Here is a 12655-nt window from a genome sequence, read left to right on the forward strand (position 1 = left end):
TAAGCAGCAGGATTTCTACTTTAATCACACATTAAAGTAAGGCCATGTAATCTATATAGACTTGTACACACGTTACTCAGCTGCTCTTTGATTGAAGCCATCACAGTCATCATCTGTGAAACTTCCTCTTGTGGAGTGTCTTTGGTTAACAGCTGAGCTGTGCGGCTTGCTGCCTTACAGGCTGCTTCCATAGCTGGCAATTTGTGCTTGATTTCCTAGAGGAAGTTGAAAAAAATTATGATATATCATCTAATAGAGAATGCATAAGGATTTGTCTAAGTTGAGAAAGCAGATTTACCTCAACATCTTGGACAAAGGCTCTGCAATTTAGAAAAGATACTTGGATAGGAGCTGTCATCTTCTCATTGGTTGCATCCATGAACATCTTCAGTGTATTAATCCCATCTTGGTAGTCTTGCCTCAATTTATCCACCTCATCCGCTCTTGCATACTGCAAGTGAAAGAAAGGATACCACAATATTTTTGTCCAAATCGTTAAAACTTGCAGCTGTTTGGATAAAAAGTACAATTCAATATTTTTTGGTGGTGCATGTGCTATTCCAAAGTGTGTTGCATTTACATGTTTGACTTTAACAAACAGTTCCCTCCATCTCCCGTTCAGCAGAAGAAGTTGCTGCTTTAGATCCCGTGAGACCGTATCGTCACATGTCTCGATGAGAAAGTTCCCGGCATCGTTCATGTCCATGTGCTGCTGGATCCAGTGGGAGAGGTTTCTGAAAAAGTCCTGTAACAAGGAAAAATAAAAAAAAGGCAACACAACTTTAACTGTCCACTCCTTGGCCAAAGAGAAAAATATGCTTTTCTTTCTATTCATGTTTTTAAAAAAATCAACATAAATTATACATAAAATATTGTTTTTTTCTATTATCTGAATGCACTTACACGTTTGGCACTCTCCGACTGGCTGAGCATCTGCTCTGCATCCTCTAGCCAAGCCTGCAGAGCTGCCACTGTGCTGCTGTACTTCTCCCAGTTAGCGATCACCTCCTCCAGCATGCTCCGTACACTGCGCACCTCCAAAGCCAGGTTCTTCCACTGAGCTGTGGTATCACTGAGGAATTTACTCACCCCCTCTGCTTCATCAACTTTAAACAGAGAATAGAAATAGTACTTCAGTTAAACCAAAATCCGCATGGATGCCACCTGTATACAAAGCATTTGATTATGTCCGCTGATGATTTGGCCTCATGGTTGATGCTGGTGTGTTAGGTCAGAAAAATCATGCTAAAAAAGCATTCAAACTATTGTTACTGCATGCATTATGCATGATTTCATAGTTTGGGGATTTGAAAGAGAGAGAAACGAGAAGTGCAGCCCCCTATTTGCAGACAGAAATGGCTCAGGATCAGGCAAAGTTTGGACTGTTTTTGGCCTTACCTCTGTTACAGGTCTTAGACCCTGTAACGTGAAATCAACAGTAAGTCTGTTTACTAGAAGCCCAAATGAACACTTGCATATAGTATGCACAAATAAAAAAGCAGCTTATAAATAAAAAAGCAAAGAGACTTACTTGAACTGTCAGATTTAACATAAACCTCCGCAGCTTGCTTGAGACCTGTGAAGATTGTCTCATACTGCTCAAAAAATCTGTGGCCTTCAACGAATGTCTGAAACAGAAAGACAAAACACTCGTTGGTTTGATGGACACTGTGTCTTTTAAAAACCCGGACTACAATTCCTATGATTTCAACTTACAAGGTAGCTTTGCAAGAGGAGTTCAACTGAATCCCGTCGGCCATATTTAATGATCCACGACTTGAGTTTTGATTCAGCCAACATAAGAAATGCCATCAGTCGATACTTCATTTCCCAGAATTCCAGCTTAATCAAGTGAGCGTGTGATGATGTAGACACAAAGTTGAACCTGCAAATTAAACAAATGGTCTGTTATTATTTTGAAAAGTGCAAAAAAAGAAATGAAACGGCGAAGAAAAATGCACTTATCCTGACAAAGATCTTACCGTTCTGCCATATCCTGGAGCTGCTCAGGTGGGACAGGCACCCCATTCACCGATCTGTCCCTGTGGATCTGCTGAAAGGTTTGCCTGTGGGACTCCAAGCTTTTCAATACCTCCTGCAAAATTAAACAACCGCCTGTTTCTTCATACTGTCCAAAACAAAGTTAACCTCACGACACGTAAAGACTAAAAGGTAAGCTATGCTACCTTATGCTGCTCTAGTTTTCTGTGAAGTACATTGGCCGTCTCTTCATGAGCATGTTGGATGGGAATGTCCTCTCTCAGAGCCATCTCGGCTCTGTGCAGCCAGGCGCCAATCACTCCCAGAGGCCCAGGCAGGGACTTGTCCAGATGGATGTGCCAGTCCAGCAGCTGCAATTGACACTCATTAAACAAAACCACTCTACCAAAGCAAGATCCCACCGTACAGGAGGCTATGCTGGGCATAACATTTCCACATGGTCACAAGCAATCAGGCCACAAAAGAGTGTTATGCAAGTCTAGACAAGCTGTGGAGGTCTCGAGAAGTAGACCGCCCCATGAACAACATCGCCTCTGTTCCCATCTCCTCCCCCTCTGAACAAACCGCTTGCACCCCACTGAACCTTCACTGGCAACGAGTAAATAGATGAACCCTGACTGGTGTTTCTCAGAGCCTCCAGTGCATCAATCCAATCATTTTAGCCAATAAAAGAACAACAACAAATAAAACAGAATGATTATTACTAATCATCGGGTTTTATTTAATTCATGTGTGGTTAATTATCATAAATTTTCCTGTTGTCTTTGTGGCCCATAATGAATTACTCATGCAGTACAATTACCCTGGTAGACACACGATCCCAGGCCTGCTTGACCAGAGCTTGATCCACAGAGAGCTTGCCATCCTTTTGGACTGGCTGTAAGAGTGGATCTGTCTGCTTTTTCTTCATTTCATACTGGACACGGAAGTTCTTAAATGCCTAAAAAAAAAGGAGACACACATTGCTAAATGAGTTTTCCAAAGAAGAATGCTACAGCCCATTTGCCACACCTCACTAACCTGGTACTTGTCAGCAAGGCTTCCCTCTGTTCCTTGGGCCCGGAGCACATCTCTCTCCAGCTGATCTAAAAACACCTTTAGTTCCCTCAGCATCTTCCGCTCCTCTCTCTGTCACAATCAGCAAACATACAGCTTAGATTGGGAACAGACCTAATCTCTTTCATTATAAGCATGCCAATGGGAATCTCAAGTAAAAATGACATGCCGAACACACACAGTTAAAGATTAGACTCAACTTGCAAAGAGACCCACACCCAAACACAACCTCTACATTTAAGGACTAAATAGTTTTAAAAGTTAAGGTAGAAGAAAAGGGTGTACAGACAGTATCTTGTTAGAAACTCTGATTTAGTCTTTTAAGTTGAACATACCTCAAGCATTTGCTCTATATCTTGGGGACCAAACTATCCAGGAAAGCGGAGAGATGCAAATATGTGATAAAGGCATTAGAACAGCAAGGGAAAAAGAAATAAAGTGGATAGAAAATGGAAGAAGACCGAGGTGGGCATTCACTCCAAACAGGGAGCATGCAGCGCCGTGACCTGAACGCTCACCTGGAGCACTGGCACTGACAGTGCAAAAGTTGGAATTGAGCCAAGAAGCAGCTTAATGTGCACAAAAAATAAATTAAAGAACGAAATTAAATGAGCCCATGTTGATGGAAAACTATGTCGATGATTATATTTATGCTGTGATCATGCAATGATTGATTTATCTCACTTAAGCTTTATGTGATAAAATGACAAGAATCACATATAAGCAGACACAGCAATTCAAAAGTTTTGCTCAGCAACTGATGAAGCAACTTTCATTAAGTATGGACTGTTCTCTGTATGTCGGCAGTTTCTGGAAAAACTGTAGGCACTAAGTACAAATTTAAATGTAGTAACATATGTAGTTACACATTCATTCTAATCCCCATTTTACCCCAAATTATCACTGCCTACATACACTTGAAATATAAATGATAAATTTAGGGTTAGCTACCTCATCCTGCTGACCGTCGGTCTCAGAATGATGGGGGTTTGGATAGTGCTTCAGAAACTGCGCCACGTATGTCATGATGGATTTCTCATCTGGCTTGTCTACGTCCACATCTGCAGATTAACATAAACATTGTCCACTGCACTTGTTGAAAGAATACACAAAGAATCATATTAAAAATGGATGCAAATATATTGAGACGTTTAATAATCCTGTCAGTATTAAAGGTAAAACATGCTATGATGCCTGTATAGACAAGGAGGATATCTGACACAGCCATTACTTTTGGTATTAAGTCAGTATGGCACATAAATACTGTGTGTCCTTAGGATAACTCTCCCAAGGCCTGGCAGCTAATTATACATGTCTTTTTCATCTCCATCTTTGACCTGATGTTTCTAGAAATCGGGGTAAAGCTCCTGTAAAAGCAAAGGCATTTCAATGTGTAGCTGCAATAAAGCATCACGACTCTGCTAGAGAAGACAGGACTGCAGAGCTGCTGCAGACTGCTTCTACACAGACTGAAACTCGGAGCTACAGATAGCACAGAATATTAATCTTCTGTAAGGTGGTATTTTCCACCACACAACTTAGCAGCACAATTTCCTGTGCCAAAACACTAGCAAACATCCAAAACACTCAACAGTTTCACATGCATACTCAATACCACTTTGCAAGAATAGCCTGCAACTCTGGAATAATTAATGCGAGCTTTTGAAACGGTCAAGGACACCTTCTGGATCCAGCAGACGGGGAATGCCCAACTCGTTTTCTGCGAGTGAAAAGGCCTCCTCCAAATTCTCCCTGTTGCTTCTTCGCCGTACCACCTCCATGTCCACCAGGTCAGGTCTGATGGCGTGCACCACTGACTGGAATGCAACGCCATCACGCCAACTGGGACCAAAGTCCTTCACCTCAATTCCAAAATTCCTTAAAAAAGAAAAATGTGAAAATGTTCATTTTGCAGACTTTGCACGCATGAACCTTTCCGATATGATATCATGATGATGATTTTTAAAGTGACATACTTGGCTGCTGTACACTGCACCCATTTGAGCAGTGCCTTCTTGGCATTGCCCTTAAATTTGTTGACCACCTTTCTCTTCATTGGAGGGCTTCCTGTTCCAGAGCTGGCAATACTCTCCACGGAAGAGTTGCTGTTGGATAGAGCCTGAAGGGCTGGCAGGTTACTGGTTAGCTCTTCAATCTAGTTGAGAGAAAAGAAGAGAAAACAAGGAGAACATGGCAACATGTCTTGAGATTTCCCTGCATCTGTAATTTTTAACATCACCTTTAAGCTGCTTGACTTATACTTTGTCCTTTGCAAAGGTTAGACAGCATAAAGATTAGCAATGGATTAAATGTTGAGCAAAAAAAACGGCAACTCACCTTGGAGAGAGACAATGTATTAAAACTTTTGGGATTTAAAGAGAGATAAAGTATTACCTGAAAGTAGAGGATAATGGTCCATATCAACCCAAGGACAATTGATGGTCGGCCATCTGCGATGTCAGTTGCATGAATGTTAACAAGTTTGATCTGAAACAAAAGCCAAGCGAAAGGTTATTATGAGAGTTAGTCATATTCAGGCAGTCTAGAAGTGAGACTTTCAACCCAGAGGAACCCTTTCAGTTACACAGTCCAAAGAAATTTGCAAGCTTTTGTTTGCTCAAAGTCATCAAAGCCACGTCTTTGATGCAGTTAAGTATTGTCACTGGCAGAAGGCACAAACAGCCACAATGAAGAGTCAACCAGATGAACAAAAGAAAAGTATTCAACTAAAGGTTAAAGCAAAAGCAGATGCAACACAGCGTTTCAAACCCTGCATTGAAGAACTGCTACAATTTGTCATGTTCGCATCTCTGCTTTTGGAATTTAGGGAGTCAAACATACCAGTAATCAGTGGCGTAGTCAAAATGCTTTAAACACACATCAGTAGAAAAGCTTAATGGCTACATTTATAGAAAACGAATGACTGTATCCAAGCATTGCATAGTTTACATCGTGCATCAAAAGAAAAGGATGCATACAGCATATGATCACACAGGGCGTTTACTGGCGACTGACCGGTGATCCTCGATACACAGACTGAAGGCACACGTGATGGGAGAGAGATCACAACAATAGAAGTCTCAGTCCTGAGGGAACTCCAATGAAAGTGGGACACAGGCTTCATAGAGCCAAGAGATTTAGAGATGGCTTATGTAATCAAGAAGTCCCGTTTCCTGCTTCTCTAAACGTAGTGCATTTTCTACCAACGGCTACCTCATGCATACTAACCAAATAGCCAATCAAAAGATTTTTCTTGGGGGTTATTAACCATACCTTGACTTCTTGAAGACATGTCACGCATTTCAAGTATTATATTCAGTTGCGGAAGAAAAATACTTGACAAAATTTACTGTGAAAGGTCAAATTGTCATTATGACTGCATGCTTACCTTCCTGCCTTCAAGGAATTTGAGTGCAGTGCCGATGTTGGAAACCCAGTGGATCCTCTTCAGCTGGCGGCCTTGCTCACAAGGCTTAAGACAGAAAGGACAGAAAGTGAAAATTTAGCTAGCTCATTAAAGTTAAGGATATCTTCATCCAACCATCTGCTATCTGATTTGTAAAATTCAGATTCAGATAACTTTATTAATCCCCAAAAAGCTGTGTTTGTTTGCAGCTACCCCCCACTCACTGTGACACACAGGGAGTGGTCTGTGAGAATTAGCAGGACTTTTCTTATATAAATTAAAAGCAGAGAGCCAAAGTTGCTTTGAGGAAAAAAAGTACAATCCCAAGCTTTAAAGCATGAGTTAGAACAAATGATATCTGTATATATTAAAATCTTGGCTGATCAAATACGAGCAAGGGCGCACTTCTGAAAGTGGTAAGTAAAATCATCAAATACTGTTCACCATGAAAAGAGTGAATGACTCATTTGCCAACCAACAGCTTTACAGATGACATGGAAGTCTGTATCAAGACAGGTCTAATCAGAAATTGCAAAACAGAATCTGGGTCAGCGCGTGTGTGTGTGTTCCTGTATTTGTGTGTCAGGAGAGAGTGAAATAGCGGCACTGTAGTACTAACAGCTCCTCACAGCAGGGAGGCTTAGATCAAAATTAAGTCCTTGTACAGTAATCCAAGACTAAATGTTTACAACCTTTTCAATGAAACTTAGTTGTCTAAGTTTACAGTATAGTATATACTAATAGGTTTGCTTGTTGCCTTAAATACAGGACAAAATACAATCATTGAGTAGGTTTTGCTAGTATCTTCATTTAACAGAATAGAATAGAATAGAATAGGTGATAGATTATAATAGAATAAATTGTAGCCCAACAACTGTAAACACAAACTCATACACTGAATGTATGGCCCCCCAAAAATTACTGCATTTCAAAAACTGACTGTACTGTTCCTGCTGAATATGGACGGGCCCCCTAAATTAAAACCCCACATACTGTACGGTCCTGTAAAAACCTAAGTACACACTTGGTGCTTCCATATTAATTACAAGGTAAGTAGCAGTCAAGTGCTGCTAATCAAATCTACTTTATTAACTGATTATCAGCAAGTGTGACCACCACAGTAAAAGCAGATATTTTGCCAGTTTGCAGGTCTGGAGCATTCAGGTGTGTGTTAATACAATTTTAAGGAGGAAAACATTAATAATTACATTAGAGAAGCAATTGTTGCCCATCAGTCTGAGCTATTTTGAAACAATTTGAAGTCCATCATTGCACACTGAGAAAGATTATTTGCAAGTGGAAAACATGCAGGACTTTCCAGAAGTGGACTTCCCTGCAAATTCAGCCCAAGGTCAAACCATGCAATCCTTGGAGAAATTCCAGAACATCCAAGAGCTACAACTCAGTTAACATGCTAAAGTTCATGACAGCACAATTCGAGAAAGACTAAACAAATAAGGCTTGTTCAGAATGGTTGTCAGACGAGAACATGGCAGCACAGGTCAGGTTTGAAAAGTTGGATCTGAACAAACTAAAAGACTTTTAGAATAATGTTCTTTAGACAAACAAAACCAAAGTGGAGATGTCTGCCCACAATCAACAAAAACAAACACAGCATTTAATTTTGACAGTGGCCATGAACTCCTCCGTATAACAAAGTATTTTGGAGTCAATGTGAAGCTAGCTGACCAACAGCTAAAGCGTTACGAAAATGGGTTCCACCATAGGACAATGATCTCAAGCATATCTGCGAATCTACAACTGAATGGCTTAAAAATAAAAGCATCAAGGTGTTGCACTGGTCCTGACCTCAAGGTGACTAAAATGCTTTGGTGGTACCTTCAGACAGAATGTCTGCAAACCTCACTGAACTGAAGCAGGATTAAAAAGAATGGGCCAAAATGTTCTCACAATAAAGTGAGAGATGATAAATTCATAGAGAAAGCAATCAAAGTTATTGCTTCTAAAGGTGTTACAAGGCACTGCATCATGGAGCATAATTAGTTTTTCACAGGATTGTAAATTGAAAGTCCAGTGTAATCTTTCTTTTTCACATGAATGTAAATTCATAAAATTTAAGCCTAGATCCTGAAAAAAAAAAAAATACTTACAAGTCTTTGCCCAGACAGGACCTCCAGCAATGCCAAGAGCTTCACCCCATCTTTGATGTCCTCAAACAGGTCATTTACCTCTAGTGGTGGTTTATGCTAGAGGAGAGAAGACGGTTTTAATGTGCAGAAGCAAAAATGTCATGAAAATCTGCAGTAATTAGAAACTAAACAATTACACTATGAATTCTAGCATATCGAAGGACACCAGCACATTACAGCAAAGAGGAGAAACCAAAGGCTGTTTGTGAGAAACAAGCTTGTTAGCAACAACTACACAGCCTCCCTGCAGCTGAAAAGATGGTGCCTTTTCCTCAGCGGTGGCTTGGTGCCCAGTCCTGAGGCGATGGTACTCATTTAACCCTAACCGGTTACTGTCTCCTGATATCATATCCACACTTTTACAGAACTGCAGATTCTCCAACATGAATGACAGCGTTATGACGTACTGTTTTACACGTTCAGCACAGAATAAATAATCGGAACACATGTTTATTTATTCAGCACAGTGAAGCTGTAATTAAAAGCAAAGCTCACCATGGGAATTCTTTATTTGGCACTGTATACAGGCCATTTCACAACTCAACATATTCCATGACAGGATGCAGTTGGCTGCCTATTTGGGGCAAAGCAGCATGAAGAAGCAAGCTACTGTCTTGTTACTGGTTGCATGTACTGTTTTGTCTTTTTGTCACAAAACAACATTAGATAATCTCATATTGTGCTCAGTTCTGTATCATACTAAATGACAGTATAACACTGCGTGGGATCACCATTCGGGTTTTTCCTGTGATTTTTTCACCTGTTTATACAACCTAATTAAAATGCACATTGTTCCTTCAACACTGCAGCTTAATAGCCACATTAAAGTATGAGACACAACTTTAGGAATTTAAGTTTAAAGAGTTTTATCTATATGTTGTTATCTATTCTATTTCTGTTAGATAAAAAAAAAAGCAGCCCTTCAGCACAAAGCAGCCTTTGTAGTTTGGAAAATCGCACGTACCCTGGAAACTTAAAAATTACTGCGCTATCAGCAAACACTTAGCAGTGGAAAAACAGTGAGAATCACTGGAAAGTTGCTTAGTAACACAATATCAGAGGAAATGGGCACAAAGGCTGAAGGGAAGTGTGACAACTCGAGGAAGTTCAAACTTTGATAAACTTTGTTCAACGCTTATCTATAAAAAGCTAATTTAATTCAAAGCGATTCTTAAATATTTATACATGAATGCACCAAATCTTTATGTAGAATTTTTTCATGACAGCAAAAAAAAAAAAAAAAAAAAAAAATTGAGAAGAAAAGTCGCCACTGTTAATTCTTCTGGTAAATAAGGCAGTTGCTCAGGAGCTGTTTGCATTGCAAACCTGACTGTGTGAAATGGCTTTCATGATGTGGCTTATGCTACATTAGTCCTATTGGTATGCGCAGTGTGTGAGCTTGAGCGCAGTGCATGAATAATGATGAATAGACCAACAGAGCGTCCCAACTCTGGCCCACCACATTACTCAGATTCTTCTAAAGTTTTAGAAGCCAAGCTTTGAACTATCGTGGGCAGATCAGGCTCAACAAAAGACCCCCTCTAAACCAAATCCTTTGCCAGATCCCAGACTGAAAACAAGCAGCGTTGCCCCATGCTACACATTTTGCTGTGTCATCTGCAGTTACATAAAGATTCCCAGCTAGTTATTTATATTTTGAGTAATTTCTGGTATGCAGTACATCAACGGACACAATCTAATTTAGCTCCTGACGCATTCGAGTCCCACTGTGATGCAATACAGCATGTGGGCATGTGTTATTGTTGTGCACTTAGGCCCTTGTAATTTACATGCGTGAACCTTACAAGCAGACGACGGCCTGCAGGGAACAGTCCTCACCCTCTTGCTCTCCATCTGCACACTGCATCACTGTCCCTGCCAATCCTCTCCGCAAACACACACACACGCCAACGCACACGCAGAGTGCATGAATAGCCGAACACCAACACACATACTTACGCACTCCTAAACAGAAGAAAAACTACAAAATCATAGCCCAAACGCCAGTTTTTAGTTAATCCTTAAATCCATTCCACTTTGACTATAAATATTCCAAGTGTGACTCTTTAAAACTGAACTGAGCTTTGTCTGATCTAACCTGAAGAATCACAGGTTTGTATGTATATGGAGTTTGCCCCTTCCCCTTCATTAGACCGATTGTAAACAACAGCCCAGTCTCATTAAACAGGATTTCATTTTGAGTGCTTAAGCATCTTGGTAAATGATGTCATTATTTACAGCTAACTGGATAAATTTGTCTTGTGCAGTGTTATAAAGGCTGGTGTTGTCACGTGGCAAAAATCGCTTCCTACAGATCTGACAGGTCAGCAGCTTGAAAATAGAAGCTACATAAATATGACAAGTTTGACAGGTTGTTTTAAGTGAGTTTGATCAGCCTGTAAATTACATCTCAGATAGTTTATAAGTGATTTAGGTTAGTTAAGTAAAGAAAGCAGTGGACTGCATGGATGGAAACTCACACTTACCTTGGCTAAATGAGAATTGATCCATTTTGTGAAGGTTCTCTTCTGCACTGCCTCTTGCTCATCTGGAAATTAAAGGAACATAATTCATGTCAACACATGATTGCTAAATCGCATGCTCCGAAACATTATGCTCCGATATTAGGCTCACTAGAAGAACTGGTGATATTTATAGAGAACAAACCACCAGATGAAATGAACACACATAGTAAACTACTAAAAAAATCGTAAAACACATAAAATAATAATCTCACTTAAACTTTTGTGACTTGGAACCATTTTCGGACTTCCACAGTCAGAATAATATTTTATCATAACTTACACTATATAATGTCAGGTAGCATTGGAGCACTCCTGCACTGTGTATGCCCGCACGCATAATTTGTGGACTATTTAGATGTGTGCGGTTGATTACCAGTGCTAGTATAAAAGATCCTCCTGGGAAGTGCGCTCCAAAAGAGGTCGCACTAGGAGATTAGAGGATGAGTAGAGAGGCAGTTTCTCACCCTGTACGTCCAGCGCTAACATGTGTGATTGTTTAGGTCACCCTCAGTCTCTCTTGTGGCCTATTAATATATTCATTCAAAATCCCTCATGCATTATTCAGGATGTGTAATAAAAACAACACATTTCTTTGCTTTGGCTGTTGACATGGTGAGAAGTGATTTCTAACACTCTGTCAAACATACCAGTTGGCTAATGCTGCATGCCACACAGAGTGGCCATTTTTAAATATCCACCCTTGGAGATATAGACAGTGGTCACGTGTTTAAGGAGGCATTGCGAACACTATAGAGGGAGCAAAGATATCAAGTTAACCCACAGGCAAATGCTTCATCACTGATGCACTAGGGATGCCCATTGAAGCATAGCAAGTACATACAGATGTGAACATGCAAGGATGCAACACTGAGCTGTGTTTGGGCAGCAGGCTAACTAGTTCTCAAAGCAGGGATTCACCTACGAAGCATTAGGATATGTTATGCCCCATATTAGCCACATACGACCACACAGACAAGAGATGATGCCCTACTTACCACGAAGATACTGAAAAAATCCAGTCACCAGATTTAAAGAAGTCTTCCTGACAGATACATCCTTATAGTGAGCCATTCTACACCCCACTCTCCGGCTCTCGCCCTGTGCATTTCATGAGTTCCACTGTGCATATATGTGTGTGCGAGAAAATAAAATCCAGAGTGGAAAAGCTGACACAAAAACACCCAGATGTCCTTGCACCCTTTTTCCAGCAGGAAGCAAAACAGATCTGGCTGTCTGGTTTCCCAGTGAAAGCAAAAGAGCTGCTGGAGGCTGTGATGAATACGTCCCCTCCTCCCTGACACCCTCAACCTGACACACACACACTCACACAAGCACACACACATACACACGCGCACACAAACGGCAAAGCAGAAAACCCTAACAGAAAGGGTGATTTACAATCCCATCCTTCCTTCTTCCTGTGTTTTTCCAATCCAGAGGAGCCATGCCTGTGTGGATGTGCACAGCCCCCGCTGTACTGCCTCGCTGTATCATCGTACCATCTGAGGCTGGAGAGA

At 40.7% G+C, this 12655-nt stretch overlaps 1 protein-coding gene across 1 annotated transcript in view; it reads right to left on the minus strand.

Annotated features, from left to right (window-relative positions):
- The window catches only part of syne1b (spectrin repeat containing, nuclear envelope 1b), a 76223-nt gene that overhangs the window by 56001 nt on the left and 7567 nt on the right, over window positions 1-12655 (minus strand). Inside the window, exons 3-20 of the mRNA XM_039602887.1 lie at window positions 11100-11161; window positions 8575-8670; window positions 6446-6529; window positions 5452-5544; window positions 5034-5212; window positions 4739-4935; window positions 4009-4118; window positions 3022-3129; window positions 2804-2941; window positions 2187-2351; window positions 1983-2095; window positions 1717-1885; window positions 1532-1628; window positions 1399-1419; window positions 904-1106; window positions 581-745; window positions 299-451; window positions 72-215 (exon numbers count right to left, since the gene is read on the minus strand). Coding sequence (XP_039458821.1) covers window positions 72-215; window positions 299-451; window positions 581-745; window positions 904-1106; window positions 1399-1419; window positions 1532-1628; window positions 1717-1885; window positions 1983-2095; window positions 2187-2351; window positions 2804-2941; window positions 3022-3129; window positions 4009-4118; window positions 4739-4935; window positions 5034-5212; window positions 5452-5544; window positions 6446-6529; window positions 8575-8670; window positions 11100-11161 — 2297 coding nt within the window. The remainder of the gene's footprint in view (window positions 1-71; window positions 216-298; window positions 452-580; window positions 746-903; window positions 1107-1398; window positions 1420-1531; window positions 1629-1716; window positions 1886-1982; window positions 2096-2186; window positions 2352-2803; window positions 2942-3021; window positions 3130-4008; window positions 4119-4738; window positions 4936-5033; window positions 5213-5451; window positions 5545-6445; window positions 6530-8574; window positions 8671-11099; window positions 11162-12655) is intronic.

This window comes from Oreochromis aureus, linkage group 19 (genome assembly GCF_013358895.1).
Source record: "Oreochromis aureus strain Israel breed Guangdong linkage group 19, ZZ_aureus, whole genome shotgun sequence".
In the NCBI taxonomy this organism is placed as follows: domain Eukaryota; kingdom Metazoa; phylum Chordata; class Actinopteri; order Cichliformes; family Cichlidae; genus Oreochromis; species Oreochromis aureus.